General features: G+C 32.4%; 2 protein-coding genes and 3 long non-coding RNA genes across 10 annotated transcripts; 3 read left to right on the forward strand and 2 right to left on the reverse strand.

Annotated features, from left to right (window-relative positions):
* Window positions 1–5,799: 5,799 nt before the first annotated feature.
* Window positions 5,800–7,179, forward strand: LOC149032569 (uncharacterized). Its single transcript, XR_016176556.1, has 3 exons — window positions 5,800–6,254; window positions 6,401–6,611; window positions 6,684–7,179. It is a non-coding gene; the product is annotated as an uncharacterized LOC149032569 (long non-coding RNA).
* Window positions 6,479–11,277, reverse strand: LOC149032570 (uncharacterized). Of its 5 annotated transcripts, XR_016176555.1 has the most exons (9): window positions 11,147–11,277; window positions 10,901–11,052; window positions 10,510–10,745; window positions 8,894–10,435; window positions 8,728–8,814; window positions 8,537–8,623; window positions 8,382–8,457; window positions 7,743–8,271; window positions 6,479–7,088 (listed from the first exon to the last, which is right to left on the reverse strand). It is a non-coding gene; the product is annotated as an uncharacterized LOC149032570 (long non-coding RNA). The 5 variants fall into 5 exon arrangements; XR_016176552.1 differs by having other exon boundaries at window positions 7,743–8,457; window positions 10,510–10,740; XR_016176551.1 differs by having other exon boundaries at window positions 7,743–8,457.
* A 37-nt stretch (window positions 11,278–11,314) lies between these two features.
* LOC149032571 (uncharacterized) lies at window positions 11,315–13,057 on the forward strand. The gene is made up of 2 exons (XR_016176558.1): window positions 11,315–11,460; window positions 11,687–13,057. It is a non-coding gene; the product is annotated as an uncharacterized LOC149032571 (long non-coding RNA).
* On the reverse strand, window positions 12,409–14,303 carry LOC107073040 (uncharacterized). 2 transcript variants are annotated; one of them, XM_089172455.1, is made up of 4 exons: window positions 14,073–14,303; window positions 13,735–13,985; window positions 13,482–13,647; window positions 12,409–13,421 (listed from the first exon to the last, which is right to left on the reverse strand). In XM_089172455.1, the coding sequence occupies exons 1-4, from the start codon at window positions 14,161–14,163 to the stop codon at window positions 13,075–13,077; spliced, it is 855 nt and encodes a 284-aa protein (XP_089028581.1). In that variant the 5' UTR covers window positions 14,164–14,303; the 3' UTR covers window positions 12,409–13,074. The 2 variants fall into 2 exon arrangements, with proteins under 2 accessions (XP_089028581.1, XP_015188927.1); XM_015333441.2 differs by having other exon boundaries at window positions 12,409–13,647.
* Window positions 14,304–14,463: 160 nt separating this feature from the next.
* Cep290 (Centrosomal protein 290kDa) lies at window positions 14,464–23,472 on the forward strand. The gene is made up of 23 exons (XM_015333436.2): window positions 14,464–14,890; window positions 14,978–15,062; window positions 15,145–15,191; window positions 15,272–15,358; window positions 15,438–15,573; window positions 15,667–15,803; window positions 15,910–16,151; window positions 16,248–16,380; window positions 16,476–16,666; window positions 16,754–16,895; window positions 17,046–17,310; window positions 17,544–17,709; window positions 17,802–19,139; window positions 19,206–19,503; window positions 19,610–20,598; window positions 20,714–20,912; window positions 20,997–21,220; window positions 21,327–21,474; window positions 21,536–21,937; window positions 22,011–22,177; window positions 22,245–22,449; window positions 22,526–22,783; window positions 22,867–23,472. The coding sequence occupies exons 1-23, from the start codon at window positions 14,711–14,713 to the stop codon at window positions 22,939–22,941; spliced, it is 6,114 nt and encodes a 2,037-aa protein (XP_015188922.2). The 5' UTR covers window positions 14,464–14,710; the 3' UTR covers window positions 22,942–23,472.
* The last annotated feature ends 6 nt before the right edge of the window (window positions 23,473–23,478 follow it).

The following is a 23,478-nucleotide window of genomic DNA, read 5'->3' on the forward strand; positions in this document are numbered from 1 at the left end:
AACCTGACGCAACCCTGACGCAACCCTGACGCAACCCCTGACGCAACCCTGACGCAACCCTGACGCAACCCTGACGCAACCCTGACGCCAACCCTGACGCAACCCTGACGCAACCCTGACGCAACCCTGACGCAACCCTGACGCAACCCTGACGCAACCCTGACGCAACCCTGACGCAACCCTGACGCAACCCTGACGCAACCCTGACGCAACCCTGACGCAACCTGACGCAACCCTGACGCAACCCTGACGCAACCCTGACGCAACCCTGACGCAACCCTGACGCAACCCTGACGCAACCCTGACGCAACCCTGACGCAACCCTGACGCAACCCTGACGCAACCCTGACGCAACCCTGACGCAACCCTGACGCAACCCTGACGCAACCCTGACGCAACCCTGACGCAACCCTGACGCAACCCTGACGCAACCCTGACGCCAACCCTGACGCAACCCTGACGCAACCCTGACGCAACCCTGACGCAACCCTGACGCAACCCTGACGCAACCCTGACGCAACCCTGACGCAACCCTGACGCAACCCTGACGCAACCCTGACGCAACCCTGACGCAACCCTGACGCAACCCTGACGCAACCCTGACGCAACCCTGACGCAACCCTGACGCAACCCTGACGCAACCCTGACGCAACCCTGACGCAACCCTGACGCAACCCTGACGCAACCCTGACGCAACCCTGACGCAACCCTGACGCAACCCTGACGCAACCCTGACGCAACCCTGACGCAACCCTGACGCAACCCTGACGCAACCCTGACGCAACCCTGACGCAACCCTGACGCAACCCTGACGCAACCCTGACGCAACCCTGACGCAACCCTGACGCAACCCTGACGCAACCCTGACGCAACCCTGACGCAACCCTGACGCAACCCTGACGCAACCCTGACGCAACCCTGACGCAACCCTGACGCCAACCCTGACGCAACCCTGACGCAACCCTGACGCAACCCTGACGCAACCCTGACGCAACCCTGACGCAACCCTGACGCAACCCTGACGCAACCCTGACGCAACCCTGACGCAACCCTGACGCAACCCTGACGCAACCCTGACGCAACCCTGACGCAACCCTGACGCAACCCTGACGCAACCCTGACGCAACCCTGACGCAACCCTGACGCAACCCTGACGCAACCCTGACGCAACCCTGACGCAACCCTGACGCAACCCTGACGCAACCCTGACGCAACCCTGACGCAACCCTGACGCAACCCTGACGCAACCCTGACGCAACCCTGACGCAACCCTGACGCAACCCTGACGCAACCCTGACGCAACCCTGACGCAACCCTGACGCAACCCTGACGCAACCCTGACGCAACCCTGACGCAACCCTGACGCAACCCTGACGCAACCCTGACGCAACCCTGACGCAACCCTGACGCAACCCTGACGCAACCCTGACGCAACCCTGACGCAACCCTGACGCAACCCTGACGCAACCCTGACGCAACCCTGACGCAACCCTGACGCAACCCTGACGCAACCCTGACGCAACCCTGACGCAACCCTGACGCAACCCTGACGCAACCCTGACGCAACCCTGACGCAACCCTGACGCAACCCTGACGCAACCCTGACGCAACCCTGACGCAACCCTGACGCAACCCTGACGCAACCCTGACGCAACCCTGACGCAACCCTGACGCAACCCTGACGCAACCCTGACGCAACCCTGACGCAACCCTGACGCAACCCTGACGCAACCCTGACGCAACCCTGACGCAACCCTGACGCAACCCTGACGCAACCCTGACGCAACCCTGACGCAACCCTGACGCAACCCTGACGCAACCCTGACGCAACCCTGACGCAACCCTGACGCAACCCTGACGCAACCCTGACGCAACCCTGACGCAACCCTGACGCAACCCTGACGCAACCCTGACGCAACCCTGACGCAACCCTGACGCAACCCTGACGCAACCCTGACGCAACCCTGACGCAACCCTGACGCAACCCTGACGCAACCCTGACGCAACCCTGACGCAACCCTGACGCAACCCTGACGCAACCCTGACGCAACCCTGACGCAACCCTGACGCAACCCTGACGCAACCCTGACGCAACCCTGACGCAACCCTGACGCAACCCTGACGCAACCCTGACGCAACCCTGACGCAACCCTGACGCAACCCTGACGCAACCCTGACGCAACCCTGACGCAACCCTGACGCAACCCTGACGCAACCCTGACGCAACCCTGACGCAACCCTGACGCAACCCTGACGCAACCCTGACGCAACCCTGACGCAACCCTGACGCAACCCTGACGCAACCCTGACGCAACCCTGACGCAACCCTGACGCAACCCTGACGCAACCCTGACGCAACCCTGACGCAACCCTGACGCAACCCTGACGCAACCCTGACGCAACCCTGACGCAACCCTGACGCAACCCTGACGCAACCCTGACGCAACCCTGACGCAACCCTGACGCAACCCTGACGCAACCCTGACGCAACCCTGACGCAACCCTGACGCAACCCTGACGCAACCCTGACGCAACCCTGACGCAACCCTGACGCAACCCTGACGCAACCCTGACGCAACCCTGACGCAACCCTGACGCAACCCTGACGCAACCCTGACGCAACCCTGACGCAACCCTGACGCAACCCTGACGCCAACCCTGACGCAACCCTGACGCAACCCTGACGCAACCCTGACGCAACCCTGACGCAACCCTGACGCAACCCTGACGCAACCCTGACGCAACCCTGACGCAACCCTGACGCAACCCTGACGCAACCCTGACGCAACCCTGACGCAACCCTGACGCAACCCTGACGCAACCCTGACGCAACCCTGACGCAACCCTGACGCAACCCTGACGCAACCCTGACGCAACCCTGACGCAACCCTGACGCAACCCTGACGCAACCCTGACACAAACTCTGAAAAAAAAAAAAAAAAAAAAACATATACACAAACTTTTAAAATACCCAAAAAAACATATACACAAACTTTTAAAATACCCAAAAAAAAACATATACACAAACTTTTAAAATACCCTAAAAAACATATACACAAACTCTTAAAATACCCAAAAAAAACATATACACAAACTTTGAAAAAAACCTAAAAAAAAACATATACACAAACTTTGAAACAACCCAAAAAAACATATACACAAACTCTTAAAAAACTCAAAAAGACATATACACAAACTTTGAAATAACCCGAAAAAACATATACACAAACTTTGAAAAAACCTAAAAAAACATATACACAAACTCTGAAAAAACCCAAAAAACATATACACAAACTCTTAAAAACCCACAAAAAAACATAAACACAAACTCTTAAAAAACTCAAAAAAACATATACACAAACTCTTAAAAAACCCAAAAAAACATATACACAAACTCTTAAAAAACCGAAAAAAACATATACACAAACTCTTAAAATACCCAAAAAAACATATACACAAACTCTTAAAATACCCAAAAAAACATGTACACAAACTCTGAAAAAACCCAAAAAAACATATACACAAACTTTTAAAATACCCAAAAAAACATATACTCAAACTCTGAAAAAACCCAAAAAAACATATACACAAACTTTTAAAATACCCAAAAAAACATATACACAAACTCTGAAAAAACCACAAAAAAACATATACACAAACTTTTAAAATACCCAAAAAAACATATACACAAACTTTTAAAATACCCAAAAAAACATATACACAAACTTTTAAAATACCCAAAAAAAACATATACACAAACTCTTAAAAAACCCAAAAAAACATATACACAAACTCTTAAAAAACCGAAAAAAACATATACACAAACTCTTAAAATACCCAAAAAAACATATACACAAACTCTTAAAATACCCAAAAAAACATGTACACAAACTCTGAAAAAAACCCAAAAAAACATATACACAAACTTTTAAAATACCCAAAAAAACATATACACAAACTCTGAAAAAACCCAAAAAAACATATACACAAACTTTTAAAATACCCAAAAAAACATATACACAAACTCTGAAAAAACCACAAAAAAACATATACACAAACTTTTAAAATACCCAAAAAACATATACACAAACTCTTAAAATACCCAAAAAAACATGTACACAAACTCTGAAAAAAACCCAAAAAAACATATACACAAACTTTTAAAATACCCAAAAAAACATATACACAAACTCTGAAAAAACCACAAAAAAACATATACACAAACTTTTAAAATACCCAAAAAAACATATACACAAACTTTTAAAATACCCAAAAAAACATATACACAAACTTTTAAAATACCCTAAAAAACATATACACAAACTCTTAAAATACCCAAAAAAACATATACACAAACTCTTAAAAAACCCAAAAAAACATATACACAAACTCTTAAAAAACCGAAAAAAACATATACACAAACTCTTAAAATACCCAAAAAAACATGTACACAAACTCTGAAAAAAACCCAAAAAAACATATACACAAACTTTTAAAATACCCAAAAAAACATATACACAAACTCTGAAAAAAACCCAAAAAAACATATACACAAACTTTTAAAATACCCAAAAAAACATATACACAAACTCTGAAAAAACCACAAAAAAACATATACACAAACTTTTAAAATACCCAAAAAAACATATACACAAACTTTTAAAATACCCAAAAAAACATATACACAAACTTTTAAAATACCCTAAAAAACATATACACAAACTCTTAAAATACCCAAAAAAACATAAACACAAACTTTTTAAATACCCTAAAAAACATATACACAAACTTTTAAAATACCAAAAAAACATATACACAAACTTTTAAAATACCCAAAAAAACATATACACAAACTCTGAAAAAACCCAAAAAAACATATACACAAACTCTTAAAAAACCACAAAAAAACAAATACACAAACTCTTAAAAAACCCAAAAAAACATATACACAAACTCTTAAAAACCCACAAAAAAACATATACACAAATTCTAACTACACCCAAAAAAAAACATAAACACACAAACTCCTAATAAACCCAATAAAAAAAAAAAATAAATAAATAAATAAATTGATACACACATACTGACTTAACCCTCGCGCGCGTGAATATTGACACGCACACACACATAATGAACGAACCCTCGCGCGTGACCTTGACCCACATAATGAATGAAACTCGCGCGCGACCTTGCCCTAGATGTCCTTGACCTTCGATGACCTTGACCTGTAAAATCGGCTACAGGCACGGCCTCACGATTGATTGCCACCCCATTAACTAGAGACCAGGCCCCCTCTAATACTAGAAGACCCCCAATTTTCTTATTCTAATTCTTTACTACTACTACTACTACTATTATTTCATGCTTCTACTATTTCATACTTCTACTACTACTACTACTATTTCATGCTTCTACTACTACTACTACTACTATTTCAAGCTACTACTACATGCAACTACTACTACTACTCCTCATCATCCCATTTTCCAAAGGCTGTCATTCTCAGGAGCAAACTGAATACAACGCTCAGGCCTAAGCGTGTATTGCAACCTGCTCCTGAGCGCAGCCACAGGAGTACTCTGCTTCTGCAGAGTCGGGGTCGCACCCCGATGCGTTGAAATACATGCGCTTTGCACCTCCCTTTATACTAAATCGGCTATCCCAACGCTACCGAGTTCAAGACGCCATCTCGTAATTATATATGCAAATGAACTGTACAGCTGACATACATCAAGTTGTAATGGCTTCTCCCTCTTGTCAATCTCTCATGACATCCATTACTTTACTTTAAAATAACATTGCCTTTTATTTTTTTTTATTCTATCTTATTATATACACAAGTGCAAATATTCTTGTTGTGGTTGTTGTTTAAAATCTTTTATAAACAAATGTGCAGTGTTCGTCTATTTATTGTAATATAGTAAAATCTATTATGTGCAATGATTTATTTCTTCTTAAAGTAACATAACCACCAGACGTGACATTGCCTATTAAAAAAAAAAATTAATAATTTTCATTATACGTTATTACACATATATCTACAAGTAAAGTGGTATTTTTCTTATGCTAACATATCCATACTTAGTGAAATGATTTGTGCTATTTTAATTACATATAACCTCTCTCTCAAGTGCAATGGTTTTCTATTTAACTTTTTACATAACCTTTAGTGCAATGCTTATTAAATTAACAAGTTCCGTTCATTATATGTACAACTCACGTGGTTATTACATAATTATTTAATATGCTAAAAGGTTTGTGTTTATAATAAATTCAATTCTCTATTAAAATGTTCATGCATTAAAAAAAAAATTCCTTATACGACAAAAAACATAAATTTGTTTCATAATTAAATTTTACAATAATTAATAATGACATATAATGGTTGATTTCATTAAAGGAAAATTTCAATGGCTTGGATGATAGGATAGGTGACAAAAAAGAAATAAAATTTGACACGAAACGTGGTAATCCAAAGTAACCTCAAGTGTGCAATGGTATACTTTGTAAGTCGACAAGTAACCTTCTTTAAAGTGCAATGGTATACTTTTCCTGTCGACCTGTCCACCTGTACAGTGCAATAATATTCTTTTTACATTTACATAATAATAGTAAGTACAATGATATTCTTCTTAAGTTAACATAATACTAATAATAATAAGTACAATGGTTTTCTTTTGTAGATCACAAACACAAATCCAATGGTTTTCTTCTTAAGCAGATATCTAACATCAAGTTAAATGGATTTCTTCTTAAGGAAATATCAAACGTCAAGTCCAATGGTTTTTTTTTCTTCACAAGATATCAAACATCAAGTCCAATGGGTTTCTTCTTAAGGTGAATTGGTGATCACTGCAAAAAAAGAGAAGAGAATAAGAAAAGAATTATTATAAATAAAAACAATATTATTCACTTAATTATGATTGCATCACTGTAAGAAATTTTGTTAATTAAATACTTTACACTTTACTACACAATACTTTACACAAAAGCACAATGTGACAGCAGGTAGCCATCTTGAATTTGTCCTAGAGATGTTTTCTTTCGTCGTCTAGATGGCGATACATATTCTCTCTACCAGTCGGTAACTAAAGTAAAAATTTATGTAAACTTATAAAAAATTAATTATATTATATTAACTCACGTTTTATATCACAAAAATAAATGTATTTTAACCAATATTATAATACTTACTTCTTTAAACAACATCCTATTTTCATTATAAAATACATGATGGTATTTCTACAAAAAAAAACACAAATGAATTCATACAAATATATACATTTTTATGCTCTTAGTCTATTCCCAATAAAATAAGTCTACATTAATAAATTTAGTACATATAGTAAGAACTGCAAACATTAGAATGTTATTAACCATTTCTTTTCTTAATTTGTGATAACTAGGAAACATTTTTTCTATCTAATATTCTTTTCATAAAATATTACTACTCTATATATGGTTTGCTTCTAGTGCAAGTATAAACAGTGACATAACCACAACTGCAATGATTTTCTATTTCAGTTAACATAACTTCAAATTCAATGCTATTCTAAACTTTCTATTTCAAAAATATTTCATTAATATGCTAAAATGTATATATGTTAATAATAAATTCAATTGTCTACTAAAATATTTCTATTAAAATGTTCATGCATTATAAATAAAAAAAAATACCTTATACGACCAAAAAAAACATATAAGTTTCTTAACTTGTAACATTTACAATAATTAATACTTACATGTAATGGTTGATTTTAATAAAGGAAAATTAAATGGCTTGGATGATAGGATAGGTGATAAAAAAGAAATAAAATTTGACACAAAACGTGGTAATCCAAAGTAACCTCAAGTGTGCAATGGTATACTTTGTAAGTCGACAAGTAACCTTTAAAGTGCAATGGTATACTTTTCCTGTCGACCTGTCCACCTGTACAGTGCAATAATATTCTTTTTACATTTACATAATAATAGTAAGTACAATGATATTCTTCTTAAGTTAACATAATAATACTAATAATAATAATAAGTACAATGGTTTTCTTTTTTAGATCAAAAACACAAATCCAATGGTTTTCTTCTTAAGCATTGATATCTAACATCAAGTCCAATGGTTTTTTTTTCTTCACAAGATATCACACATCAAGTCCAATGGTTTTTTTTCTTCACAAGATATCACACATCAAGTCCAATGGTTTTTTTTTCTTCACAAGATATCACACATCAAGTCCAATGGTTTTCTTCTTAAGCTGAATTGCCGAGCACTAATCACTAAAAAAAAAGAATAGAATATGAACACTGAATTATTATTGTAAATAAAAACAATATTATTCACTTAATTAAAGCATCACTATTGAATTTTTTGTAATTAAATACTTAACTTTATTGCACGTGGCAGTACACGACACGGCAGGCGGCCATCTTGATTGTATCCAAGCGCGATGTATTTTCTTTCGTCTAGATGAAGAAACATATTGTACTTGTCGGTAAATGAATTAAATATTTCCATCATTTGATGATAACAGCATAATTTTACCAGTCGGTACAATGAAGTAATAGCTAGTACCGCTGCTAGATGGCGATACATATTCTCTTTACCAGTCGGTGATAAAAGACTAATTTCCTAATAAACATTTTTATTAATTGATTAAAAAGTTAATAAAATCCCAATCATTTATACTATATGATAACAAAATAAATGTATTTTTATGGTATTATAATATTTACCTCTTTACATATTTTTGTCTAGATTAGTTTTTAATTATAGCATCTGCATATTCTTTTTCCATAATAATAGTAATGAAATGAAATTCCCTGCAAAAGAAGATATTTATTAACAAATACATCAATTTTTCTTATCAGCCATTAAAAAAAAAGTATTATCTTCTATTACCGTGTGTACGTAAAACTTGATAAAAAATTTTGACTTGAATTGAATGTCGGTAATATAATAATGTATTAGCCACGTGTGTTATCCATATATCTTGTGATGATAACTAAGATATACATTTCTTCTCGTATTCTTTTGATTAAATATTACAATATAAATATGATTTGCTCGCAGTGCAAGTATAATAGGAACACAGAGTGCATTAAACTGGAATTGCGTGCAGAATTAAAGTGATGGTTAAAAAAAACCCTCATGACTGTATGGGATATTTGATTATGGATGGAGTCATAGGATTGCGTGGAAAGTTGAAGTGATGGTTTAAAAAACCCTCATGATCGTGTGGAGTCTCTCCTTTTGGATGGTGTCATTGGTTTGCGTGGAAAATTGATGTATGAGATTGCATGTAAAGTTGTTTTGCTAAGAAAAGGGACAGAAATGTTTAGATAATGCATAAAGTTAAAAGACAAAATAATCCACACATATATTTTAATAATTAGTAAAATTTCGTATAACAAAATACATATAGATGTACCTTAGTAGTAACTAATATTTGTTAAAATAAATTGATATAATGAGAACATCCTGAATTCATCTATATATACTCGGATTTAATAAAGAAAATTATTTTCCTTTGGTTATGACGTAATACTATTGTACCACACACACCAATACTTCCCATTTGTAACTATTTTCATCCAGAATTGGCAATCACTAATCACTAAAAAGAGAAGAGAATATGAAAAGAATTATTCTAAATACAAAATATTATTCTTTTGATTATGATTGCATCACTATTGCATTTCTTTAATTAAATATTTAATAGTGCACGTGGTAGTACACGACACGGCAGCCATCTTGATTTTTTCCTCAGCAATGTGTTGCCCGCGAAAATTCAAATAATAAGAAATGTTTTTTTATCATTAATCCGTAACCACAAAGTTAATTATAATAATAATAATAATACTTTTATTATCTGAAACAATATTTATTTTGCAAGTGTGTTTATGTAATCTTTTAAAAATAATTCATAAATATGTCACTTTTTTTGTTTTTCAGTTAATAAAAGTCGATTACTGTAACATGAATTACTACTACTACATATAATTGTACATGCATCGAAATATTTTGTAATATAATAATTAATTTCCCATGAAATTATACTCTTATGGTCACGCAAGAGAATTGAAATATGTATGTGTATATATAGAGTATATATTAATGATGATGCTGCTGCTGATGATGATGATCTAACATAAAAGACACAGTCGAGGCAAATTCCTTTCTGATTTTACATTTTCTTTGATCCAATTAATCACCCCGTTCATTTATATAAAATTATATGTCGATACAGTCGACGATGATAAGTCGCAGCACAACAGTTTATACAAGAAATCCTTTTTTGTGTATGTGCATGTGTATTATTGTGGGGTGCAAAATAGACATATAAGTGTTTAATATAATAATGTTAGTTGCAGTATTGTTAGATTCTTCTTATCAATCTTGATAATAATGATTAGGCATTTCTAGTCAAATTATTTACCTATCCTGTTAAATGAATCAGTTTATCAATCAGTTTGATATAGGTTTGTTTTTTACAAATACAAGATTGCAATGCTTACCTTTTGACACATTCTTGTCTTGATTATTCTTTGCTACTGCAGCTGCATTCTATTTACATAATATTATAGAATAAAACTCTTTTTCGGATTACATAATCAATGCAAATCTTCTAATCGTTAGCCGTAAGAAAATGAAATATATATCCATTGATCCAATGGTGTAATGGACTCCTCTTCTTTTGAGTATAACGTTCTTGGATTGGAATTTAAAATATAGATCTGCATGCTGATCTGATCTAAAAATATTTTTAAAAGTAGTTTATATATATATACAAAAATAAGTTTGAAGAGAGAAAATGTTTAGATAATGCATAAAGTTAAAAGACAAAATAATCCATATATTTTAATAATTAGTAGAATTTCGTATAAACAAAATATATAAGTTACTTACTAGTATTTGTTATAATAATTTAATAAAAAGAACGTCTAGAATTCATCTGTATACGGATTTAATTAAGAAAATTATTATTCTTAGGTTATGACATAACACCGTCCCACAGCAATACATCCAATTTAACTATTTTCATCCAGAATTGGCGATCACTAAAGAAAGAATTTGAAACGAATTATTATAAATAAAATATATTATTCACTTGATTATTGCATCACTAAGGATTTTTTTAATTAAATACTTTACACTGCACATAGCCTGTGTTTATGGTATTCAAAGTATATTGACAGGTAGCCATCTTGATTTTATCCTAGTGATGTTTTATCTTTTGTCTAGATGGCGAAACATATTCTACTAATCGGTATACATAGTAACATTTACTTCCGCTAGATGGCAGCCTAAATTTACTAGTCGGTACAATGAAGTAATATCTAGTACCGATAGGTGGCGATACACATTTTACCAGTCGGTAATAAAATATAGTTAACGCACACACTATATGTTTTTATTAATTGATAAAAAATAAATGCAACCCACAAATCAATTGTTACATGATAAAAGTAAGTTTATTTTAATAGTAATATAATATTTACCTCTTCTTCAAACTAAATGATTATATTTGCCTCCAACATATTATTGTCTAGATAATTTTTAATAAGAGCAGCTGCATATTCTTTTTCCATAATATTTCACATGGAATTCCTTGCAAATAAGATATTAATTGATATAAATACATAAATTTTTCTTGACAGTCGATAAACAATAATATCTTCCTATATCGTTTAGAAAACCTGGTAAAAGATTTTGTACAAGAATAAAGTTTTGCAATATAATGTATTTGCCATTTATTTTCTTAATTTGGAATAAGCAAGGATGCATTCCTTCTGCTAATCTTCTGATAGAATAGAACTGCATATGGTTTCTTCCAAATGTAAGTATAATAAGAACAGTGCATTCAAAAATCTTTCATTGTTTCAGTATTCTTGGATTTTTCTTATCATTCTTGATAATAATGAGTAGTCACTTTCAGTTTACCACCCCTCTTGTATGAATCAGTTATCAACTTCTACCCTAAAAACTTGTCAGAAATACCCTACACTACGAGGATAGTATATGGGGTATTACACTGAGGGTATTATGTTGTATGTTCATAGTGACATCAATGAAATCAGTCAATGTTTGTGTTCAGGAGAGATTTTGGAACCGAGGCGATGCAAAACTTTCTTTGACTTGTGTATTTTGTTGTCCCAATTAATTTTCTAACGTACACCTTCTTTTTATATATCAATTTAGTTTTTTAAGAGGTAAAAAAAAAACTTCCTTAAATTATCCCTAAAATTATAATTATATTATTATAAGATTAGGGATTCCTTTAGAGATTAACTCGTTCTTTAAATGTAATTTTAAACAATTGCAGATCCAATCTATCGTTGACAACTTCACAATTATAAATTGTTAATTTATTCTTAATTCGATATGAGTATAATAAAAGTGAAATATCATGGTAATTTATTATGGTAATATAAAGGTGATTTATTATTAATGAAAGTGGAATTGTTTAGAATATGCTTCCAGAAGTAATGATGATGTTGATGATGATAAAGACGTTGAAACAGTATGTACCGACAAGGAAATCTTAGTGAACGTTGACTGTCCTATTGGACTTATATTAGATTACGTTCGGCAAGTCATTCGATTGGATAAAGGATGTAACTAATATTTTAAATGATGACTTAGATAATATTATTTTTTAGATCCTAAAAAGGTATAAATTCTTAGGTACAATCGATTTTTGTGACGAAATTAATAGTCAATTAAGGAACTTATCTATAGCTGAACCTTCCACTTCATGTTTACACTTTCTTCAACCAAATAACACATATTTCGTAGTTACTTTCGCAAGTAAATTTTGCAGTATTATCTACTATATTAATCTATTGTTTCATGATAACATATTGTACATAGGTCATAATAACGAAGTTACAACGTTAGTACCTCTTTTAAATACAAAAACAGGAAAGAAATGTACGGAAATATTGAAAAGAATTCGCCAGAAGAAAAGCGCACAAAAATAATGATTACAAATGTTACTTATTTTTAAATGAATTGTAAGATTTAATATTTTGATTGGAGACATAAAAAAAAAGAATAAATAAATCTAATGCGTTTGATATTCATAAGAGATTTTTATCTAATTCTCTGATAGTATCATCTTGTTCAGTGAGATTATAAAATTTTCCATGTTTGCCTATGCCTTTTTCGACAAACTTCTTAGCTCCTTCTATACCTTCTTCTATTAAAAGATGAGAGGCATTGTCCTTTTCAAATTGCAATGCCTCTTCCATTTGTTTAGCCAGAAAAGTAGCATAGTGCATAGAGGTACGATCTGCCAGTAAAGTCTGTTGCGGAAACTTTACCAAAGATTTTGCATAATTGACCGCTTGACCTAAACCAGTACCACACGTGGTGAGTTTAGTAGCAAGTCCAATATTGAAAGCTTCTTCTCCGGTAATAGATTTTCCTGTTAAAATCATATCCATAGCTCTAGCATATCCAATCATAGCTGGTAAACGAACTGTACCTCCGCATAGAATAGGTATTCCAAAACGTCTATTCAAAAATCCTATAACTGCGGTTTCTTCAATGACTCGTATATCACACATTAATGCCAGTTCTAGTCCAACACCTGCCACATATCCATTTAACGAGGCTACCAATGGTTTACTGGTCAACTCATTTCTACTAGCCTTTGAGTTTTAAAGAATTAAGAAAAATTAAAAAATATTCTAATAGTATAGATAAAATATTTATTAAAAAGAAATATATTAACTTGCCAGTGCTCCAAATTGCGGTAATTTATTTTCATTCCCTTCACTATTTGCAATTTCATGTAGATCAAAGCCTGCACAGAAATTTCCTCCCATACCATACAATACACCTACAGCAGCATTATCATCCTTTTCAAATTCGTCCAATGCATCGCACAGTAATTGGGTTGTTGCAGTATTCAACGCATTTTTCTTTTCTGGCCTATTTATAGCAATCAAAGTAACATTACCGGTTTTATTAACGATAATATTTTTTTCTAAATAAAAAAGAAAAAAAATTAAACATTTATTTACATATCTATATGTTAGATATATTATTTGTTGATATTATGATGAAATCTTACCATTTTCTGCATTTTTAGATTCAGAGGTTAGAAATTTTGGTATATTATTTATAGATTTATTGAATAAAAAAAGTCTTTTAAAAATATTCATTTTTGATAGCAAATATATTACAAATATTTACTATACAATTACAATTTATATCATTCAAACAATTAACCAAACGCACAATGATTTGACATTATCAAAAAAACACATAAGTACATGAAAGCTCATAAAACTATTTTTTGTTTAACTGGATTTATCCTAGTTACTACCGCGACCACCAGTGGGCGATAGTAAGTACAGATAGTAGGTAGAAAGAATTGTACCGTTAATAGGTATTCTAGCTATTATCGCTCATTGGATTCACTTCACGTTAATAACTAACCTATGTAAGTTGATTAATCTAGTTAGGTAAAAAAGTGGCCTTTTGAGTTTCTATGTACTTCTATATTCTTCGTCATTATTAATTTTTCAATTTTATCGACTGAGTTTTGTTTAAATAGTGTTGCATTCAAAAAGGCGGGGAGATTTGTTTCTATTTGGTTGTCATGGTTACTAAGCATTGCAAAGTATTGTGTTCAGAAGTCTTTTAACTTCGTATATGTAAAATTAAAGAAAAATTATTTTTTCAACTAATACAATATAACAAAGAAAGATGGTTAGAACAGATTGGGAACGAATATTTTCTTTAAATGTGTCATCTTTAACAGACGAAGAAATCGAGGATCTATGTCCTACGATAATGCGTTGCAATGTTGATGAAATTTCTGACATGAAAAATCTTCAAACACTTATGAGAATATCACAAGAAATGTTGCAATATAAAGATAATCAAGTATGTTATATTCCTTTTGGTATAATTATCTCTGTAAGATTTTATATTATAATCATTATTAACACATAATTTATTTGTATTTATTAGGTAGAATCTTTACTTATAGAATGCGGAGAGTTAAAAGATACTTTATCTTCCTTAAAAGCAGATTTTTCTAAACAGAAAATTAAAGGTAATAAATTTGGTGATATTTTTATCTCTAATTATTATACTTTTTATTTACCAAGTTAATTTATTTTGATTTAATATTACAGGCCAAAACGTATCTGATTTACATTACAAAGATAAAAGCTTTATTAAGGTAACAATCATAGTATATTCTTCTATAATCATTATAATTTGTAAGATGATAAATTAATTAAACAAGTGTGTTTCTTTTAGTCACCTGATACTATTGAAACTGCCAATCATGAGACTGTTATACAAGATAAAAATGAAAAAATAGAAAAACTGATGAATGAATTAGAGGTAGACGACACATAATATATGATAAATTAAATATACTAAATTAGTATATAATTTCATTGTATATATTTCATTATTTTAGGGATTAGATAGAGAAAATATTATTTTGAAAGAACGATTAGAAATGTTGAAAGATGAGATGGAGGATGCAACTGAGAGAATGAACGAAATGACTGATGAATTAAGTTGTGCACAATCAAAAGTGCTCCAATATAAAGGTTTCAAAATTGCAAAATTGATAATTCATTCATTGACAAATTGGAATAGTTTTTTGTAAATTTCTATTATAAAAGAATATATCATGTTTTCAGAAAAGATATTAGAATTGGACCGTGAAAATATTGCTTTATTCAATCAAATAGAAGAATTAACTAGTCAACAAATGGATAGGGATAAAGTAATAGATGAATTTGGAATAGCAATAGATTCTAGAATAACAGAATGGAAGGTAAATTAATTTTAGATATACATATACAGTAATTTTATTCAAATTAGGTAAAAAATAAGGTAATATATCGAAACATTTATTATTACATATATTTTCATATAATTAGGAATTATTAGATGAAAAGGATGCAGAGATACAGCGTTTAAAAGTTAATTTATCACAATCTTTATTGCAATCTGTTACATCGGTTAAAGAAGACAATAATAAATCGCAGATAGTATATTTAAATGAAGAGATTAGTAACCGTGATAAAATTATAACAGAGTTACAAAGTAAACTTTCTGAAGCAATTGTAGAAATAAATGAAGGGGCTGCTATTATTGAAAAGTTACAAGCAAATAGCAAAAAGTATGTAAATTTACATTTACATCATTTTTAAATCATCGTATGTGTGAAAATGTAATTAATTTCTAAAATTGTTATTATATTGCGATATTTGTCCAGATTAGAAAAAGAAGAGAAGAGAAAAGAACAAAAGGAGTTAATAAAAAAAATGCAAGAAGCAAATAATCAAATATCCAATTTACAGAATGAATTAGATCAAGCGCAGGAGGATTTAAAATTAAAAAGTGGCGAAGTTAGTTGTTTTTATCTAATCTGCTTTTATGAAAATTAAATTTGATTAAATTAGCATTGAGCTTTTTAATTATGGTTTTTGTTTTTGTTTTTTAGTTATGTGAAATATTATCAATTTTGAGAAAGTACGAGAATGGAAATCAGGGATTAAAAGAAGCATTAGATGAAACAAATAAATTAAAAAGTGAATTAAATCATAAAAGAGAACATATTAAAGATCTTGTTAATGTTATTAATAAGTTAGAAATGTTAAACTCTTATCAAGAAATGGAAATTTTAGCTTTAAGGTATTTTTATATGTTTAACGTATAAACATTTTTCTAGAATGATATTACCTACCATAAAGTTTTATTATTATTATTATTATTTTGTAGACAAAAATTAGGAATTCCAGAGGACGAATCAATTTCCATAGATAATATTTTGAAAAAACGTAGAGAAGAAGATAAAAGGATGCAAGAGCTTATTCAACAAAATAAAATGTTAATAGATGAAAATCTCGAAATGAAATCAAGTGTAAGTTTTAAAAAAATATTTGATATATCTTAATGCATTTAATAATATTGATGCACTGGCAATCAGATTGCCTGCAAATAATTGCCGCCTACACATTCAATTATTTAACGAAGTAAATTGATATATAATTTTATTCCTGAATTTTTATAGATAAGATTGCTAAAATCAAATAGATCGCGTTTGCCTACCAAGAAATTAGATTTTTCAAGTGATACAATAGACAACAGTACTGACTTTTTGCATTCGACTAAATTATTGGAACCAGGTGGAAATCAGATGGTTGATTTTGAATTCGTTAAGATATATCATAAAACTGATAAAGATTTTAGAAAAGAAATGCAATTAGTTGTAGAAGAGAATGAAGCTCTTAGAAGAGGCATGCATGAAATTCTGGACAGTATACGCAATCAAGATGGTGAATTTTCATAATGTTATAAATCTTATTATAATTTTAATTATATACTATTCATTTATTTTTTCGCTTAGTTGAAAGTAGTTTCTTTTTAATTAGATTAATCTTTCTTTCTATCTTTAATTTTTCTTTCCAATAATTGTATTTATTATTATGTTATAAATAGAAAATTATTTAAGTAAAAGTATAGAATATTTCATAATTTAAAAGTTAAAATGATTGAAATTATATTATAGGAAAAAGTATAGTAGAAGTGCATTCATATACTTTGGAAAGATTATTGGAAGCATTAGATGTCAGACACTTAGCTGGTTGGTATCATCCTGCTATGAGATTGCAAGAAAATTTAAATGTTATACAAGGTAGTAATGCGGAATTAAGATCTCAACTTAAACAAATGAGGTAATTTTTGATTTTTTTCTTAATATTGATTCTGAATCATGTATATATGTAAAAAAAAAAAAAAAAAAAAAAAAAAAAAAAATATTTAATAGGAAAGAACTTAATAGAAAGGATGCTATATTGCAAGATTTGGCATTGAATAAAGGTGTAGTCTTAGAAAAATTGAAAATCGAAGATTCTGACAATGAGGAAATAATGTACACTTCAGAAATCAAAAATATGGAAAGTATTCATCAAAGGGAAATAGAGAAAAGAGATAAAGAAAATGAATCATTGATAAAAGAAAAGAAAGATTTGCAGGATACGATAGATAGTTTAAATCTTCAATTAGAAATTTATGAGAAAGATCGGGAAGTCTTTGAAAGTGATGAAGATGAAATAAAAAAAGCTTTTGCAATTAAAACTAAAGAGTATATAGAAGTTGCTAGTGAATTATTACTGGTTAAAAGAAAAATAGTACTTTTGCAAGAACTTCTTAACAATGAATCTATAAAAACATATAATTATCAGAAAAATACTGTCGAAAAAGAAAGTTCTTTTAAAAGAGCATTGGCTGATGCCAATAAGCATAATAAAATATTAGAGTGTGAGACAATAAGACTGCAAAGTAATTTATCTAATTCCGTAAGTATTACAGAATATAGTGATCTTAAAGAAAAATACGACGAATTAAATATAAGATATCGTTTTATTCTTGAAAAAAATACGATTTTCGAAGATACAAATGAAATTGAATTATTAAAAGACGAATTAGATTTAGCGAAAAAAGAAAAATCTCAATTATTAGATTTGTTTAAGGAAGAGATTTCTAAAGAAGATACAAATGATATAGTTGAAAAATTAAAAGATTACAAAACAAAAGAATTAATGGAAAGACAGCGTGCCGATCACATGACCAAACTTCATGAAATATCTCAAAGTCAGTTAACAAAATGTGAAGACAAAGTTAAAGAGATCACGACCATGAATTGTGAATTACAAGAGAAATTAATTGATGTTCATAAAAAATTATCTAAAATTATTTCTTTACAAAATTATCAACAACAATATCATCTAGATGAATCAGAATTGTTGAATGATATAAAAACTTTGAGAATCGACAATGATACATTAAAAAGAAAGCTTGAAGTTGCTGAAGAAGAGAGTAAATTGCAGTACATGGTAAATTCGTTAAAAACATTAGAGTTAGATAATTTGAGACATCAGATTTTGGATTTGCAAGCGGTTAGCGAAGACAAGGCTACGATATCGAGACTTAATTTTGAATTAGCTAGTAAGAAAAATACTGAAATGGAATTAAATGCGCGAAAGTCACAACTTGAAAGTGAAATATCTTATTTGCAAGATGAACATGAGAAATTGATGATACACTCTGATAAAATGAGAACCAACATGCAGTATTGTAGAAAACAATGCGACGATCGTTGCAGGTAATTAAAGTGTAGACAAATTATAGATATTCTTTTAGAAATGTACAAAATATTATATTGTTACAGAATTTATATCGACATAATAGATTTTTTGCAAAGTCAATATGCAGGATCTTCTTCTTTAAGTGCTCTCGATAGAGTCGCTTCTACAGCTAAGAAATTAAAAAAAGATCAAATAGAATTAGATATTGAAATGAAGAAGGCAAAGGAGTATAGTAATCGAGTGGTTTCTCAACAAGAAACGTTAACAAATCGGTTAGAGATAGTCGAACGTTTGAAAGATATATTGGAGGAACAAATTGGCGGTGAGAGTATGCAAGATATTTTGCAACAATTCGCAGAAAATTCTCAATACGTATTAAATGTATGTTCTTATTTCTTTTCTTACGATTATTATTTATAATAAAAATTTAGTATAGAGAGAAAGAATCAATTACATTTGATTATTTTATTTTATTTTATTTTATTAGGATTTGAAACAAAAACGAAGAATATCTCATTTGGATAATGAATTGCAAATGGCTTATGATAAAATTGTAAAATATGAATCAATAATTACAAATATGGAAAATGAAATGATTAATATGCAAAAGACTTGGACTTATCCAAGAGAGCAACAAATATCTACTGATGTACAAATAAAAGAAATTCAATCTGATTTGATAAAAACGCGGTCAGTTTTCGTTCAAGTTTCGGTAGAACTCAATTCGATAGAGATTCAAACTGAACCTTACGATTGTTGTTTGAATAAACAAACAGATATCGTTAATAATATTCCGAAAAACAAATTTGTTCGCGAAGTAGGTAACAATACAGAGGAAAATGGTAATTCGATAGCCCAACTGAACGAACGTTTAACCAATGCATTGAAACTCGTAGCAGATCGTTCAGAAATTATAGTTAAATATGAATCACAATTGTCAGATTATCAAGCAAAAATAGATGCTCTTAATAAAAAGATTCAAGAAAAAGAGTTTCAACTTTTACAAAAGGAAATTAATATGGAAGAACCTAAACTTGAAGTTCATATGTCGAGTATGGATTGTAGCGACAAGTTGGCATTGAAATCTACAGTGAACAGTTTACAAAAAATTGTGGCACAAAAAGAGGAGACAATAGTGAGATACCAGAATCTTATGAAGGAAGAAAGAGAAGAATATATTGAATCTTCGAGTTGTTTTCAAAAGGAAATCAAAGATTTGCAGGATAAAATTCAAACGATGCAAAGTCATGTTAATATTGAGGAAAAGGAACAAAATATTATAATAGAACTTGACGAAGAAAAAGAGGTTGAAAAACCTGTTACTGCTTACAATGCAGCACGAGAGGAAGAAATCGCAAGATTGAGAGAAAGAATAAATACTTTGGAAGCTGATTTGCATATTACAAAAGAATTGAGCGGTCGTTGGCATAGATTGGCAGAAGAGAGACTTAAACATATTGATCGTATTAGAGAAAGGTAGGAAAACAATGATATAATTATATATATATATATATATGATCTAGAGTGATGTTACTAATATATAGTCTAATATCTTATTTGTAATACGAATTATTCATATTTTCAAGAGTAGACTCGAGGAGCAGCATAATACAGAACTTGAAAGTTATCGTAATGAGATTATCAAATGGCAATCAGAAGCTGATATCCTGAGACAACGATTGTCAGAAAATCGTGTTGTTCATACAAAAGGAAATATATCTCTTATGAAAGAATTGCAAGAAAAAGATGACAAAATACACGAGCTCAGTTTAAATTGTCAACAATTGCAGGTATCGTTAAGTTTTTTTTAACCATTTTTTCTTTTCATTTCACTTAAGAATAAATATATATATAATTTAGTATATTATATGTAGAATGAAATCGAATTGTTGGAAGCCACGAATCGATCACTGCCAGCACGTGTGATCGATCATCGTGACGAACTTAGAATTCACGAAAGTATTCCTAGTATTCAACGTGATCAACCTCAATCGCAGAATCAAATGGATCTTTTGCGTAAACAATTACAATCTTTAATGGAAAAAGAAAAGATGTATAAGCATGAAATTGCTGAACTAAAACAACGAGTCAGTCGGGGGTATCGTGATAATTTTCAATACGTAATTAACGATCAATTTAATAAGGTATAACAAATGAATTGATTTAATTATGATATCCTGTTTTTTTTGTTTTTGTTTTAACAGATATATGGCGGTAAAAACGCAAGAGAAAAAAACGTCTCAGCGGGAGATGCAATTGGAAAGGAAGGTTAAATCTTTGGAGGAAGAATTAGAAAAAATGCGAACTCAATTAGAGAAAGAATACTTGGCCCAAGAAACTAGAAAAGCAAAGGTATAATTAAAATAAATTAAAAAATTTTTTTTTTTTTTCATTTTTTATTCTTTTTTCGTAGACAGCAAAGGAACTTTCATTATGGGAAAAGCAAAAGAAGTGGCAACAAACTGCAGAAAAATTGCAAGAAAAGTTGAAAGAGAAAACAAACGAGTATATCAAATTAAATTCGAACTACGAAAAATTACGAGCGCTGGTTTCTTGCATGGAACGTGAGAAATGGTTTTTGAAGAGTAAAATCAAAGAGGAGGTGGTTCCACAACAGGTGCTGAATGATTTACCGAGTAGACCGATCTCAGCTGCGCATCAAAGTCTTATCATCGATTTACAAAAGGAATGTCAAACATTGAGAGAACGTATCAGTGAATTGACTGAACGATTGGAAAAGGAAAATAATCATGAATTATTAACGAAAATAGATGAACAGAAGAATTGTATAGCTTCGTTAGAAGTTGTTACAAAGGTAACTCTTCATTCTTAGTAAATTTTTCATGATTGTGTAATAAGTATTTAGAATAAAATGAAGTTTTCACTAGGGTAACGAGTACGTAGTAGAAAAATTGCAAAAACTAGAAATGACTAGGGATGCTCTAGAACGAGCTAATCTTAAATTGGAAAGTGAGAATTTCGAATTACGATTAGAAATAGAAAAGGCTAGAACGGATACGCCACATTTGCGAGAAAAAGTCGAACATCTCGAGAGGTGAAATATTTGACTGTTGTTAGTTTTATGATTGTAGTAATATTAATTATTTACTTTTGTACCACAGATACATTGACTTGTTGAAAGTAGAAAAATCATCGGATTCCAGCCCTAGATTATCGAACAAGGACCATCAGGAATTGAATACTAAAAAACCTGTGTTAGAACTAGAGAAAACAATCTTCACGTTAAAAAGAATCATTGAAAAGTTACAAGTTGAGAACAAAAAATTGAGATTTAATTCAAAAAAAACTTATTTTGTACCTCTTCAAGTACGTACAAGAAAAAACATAGAAATAAATATTATTTGCATATATTTAGGAATTTATCGGGAAAAATTGTTAATAGGGAAAGAAAGTTTGTAACGAGAATGAATATCCTTACGAAAAATTGTACGAGGAATCTCAAAAGAGAGTGATAGACTTAGAAACAGATTTACAACTTGCCGAGCAAAGAATAACAATGTTGGAGAAAGCGCATAAAGAGAATGACAATAGCGAGATTAATATCTTAAAACAACAATTGACTCATAAATCAGAGCTCTTGGAAAAAGTAAAACAATTGTTAACGAGGGCAGCCTTAAACGAAAAAACTCTTCGTCAACGCGTAAATTAAGTTTCCAAAAATAATAATTAAAATAAATTAAAATTTGCTTATAATAATAAAATGTTGTTGATATTTTGTTTCAGCTTCAACAACTAGAATCGAAACAAACTTTGTCACCGATACCAGAATGCTACGTAACTGTGCCTAACTTGGAATGAAAGTAGTATGATGTTTTAATATTTCACAGTGATAATATTTGTCTTGATTAATAATTTATTTTACATATAGTACGTTTTAAAACGTAATATTTAGATATAAATAATACAACATGTATATATAATCATGAGAATAATTAATTTATATATTTGTACACGAAGGCGCGCGCAGGCGAATGTAAATAATACATACACATCTTAAGAATTTAACTTACGAGCATCAAAGCAAATTAAGAGTTTAAGTTAAGAACTTTCTTTCATTCATGGGGTTGTCGTGGAACACACGTGACTAGATTGTAACACGCGCACGGAATATGTTTTCTTCTATGCGCGTTAATAAAAGTAACTAACAAAGAAGTATATTCTCATTCATCCATCTAAGAGATCGTTGATTAATAATAATCTCATATACGCGTTAGAACTAGTGTAAAGAAAAACAAATTACGAGGATGGATTATCGTTAAAATAAATTGTTGCACATTATCTTGTTAAGTAGTAAGTAGGTGTATATACAGGTCCAGCATCATGTTTAATCATCCT

Source organism: Polistes dominula, unplaced genomic scaffold (assembly GCF_049000335.1).
Source record: "Polistes dominula isolate Pdom_NZ unplaced genomic scaffold, Pdom_raw_medaka contig_74, whole genome shotgun sequence".
Classification (NCBI taxonomy): Eukaryota; Metazoa; Arthropoda; class Insecta; order Hymenoptera; family Vespidae; genus Polistes; species Polistes dominula.

Bases quoted from the DNA above. Each gene is read 5' to 3' on its own strand.
- LOC107073040 (XM_015333441.2), bottom strand. From the start codon at position 14,163: ATGAATATTTTTAAAAGACTTTTTTTATTCAATAAATCTATAAATAAT. The intron at 13,986-14,072 runs GTAAGATTTCAT...TTTTTTATTTAG, and splicing joins ATCTAAAAATGCAGAAAATG to AAAAAAATATTATCGTTAAT. The intron at 13,648-13,734 runs GCAAGTTAATAT...TAAAACTCAAAG, and splicing joins TACCGCAATTTGGAGCACTG to GCTAGTAGAAATGAGTTGAC.
- Cep290 (XM_015333436.2), top strand. From the start codon at position 14,711: ATGGTTAGAACAGATTGGGAACGAATATTTTCTTTAAATGTGTCATCT. The intron at 16,896-17,045 runs GTAAGTTTTAAA...GAATTTTTATAG, and splicing joins ATCTCGAAATGAAATCAAGT to ATAAGATTGCTAAAATCAAA. The intron at 17,710-17,801 runs GTAATTTTTGAT...AATATTTAATAG, and splicing joins TCTCAACTTAAACAAATGAG to GAAAGAACTTAATAGAAAGG.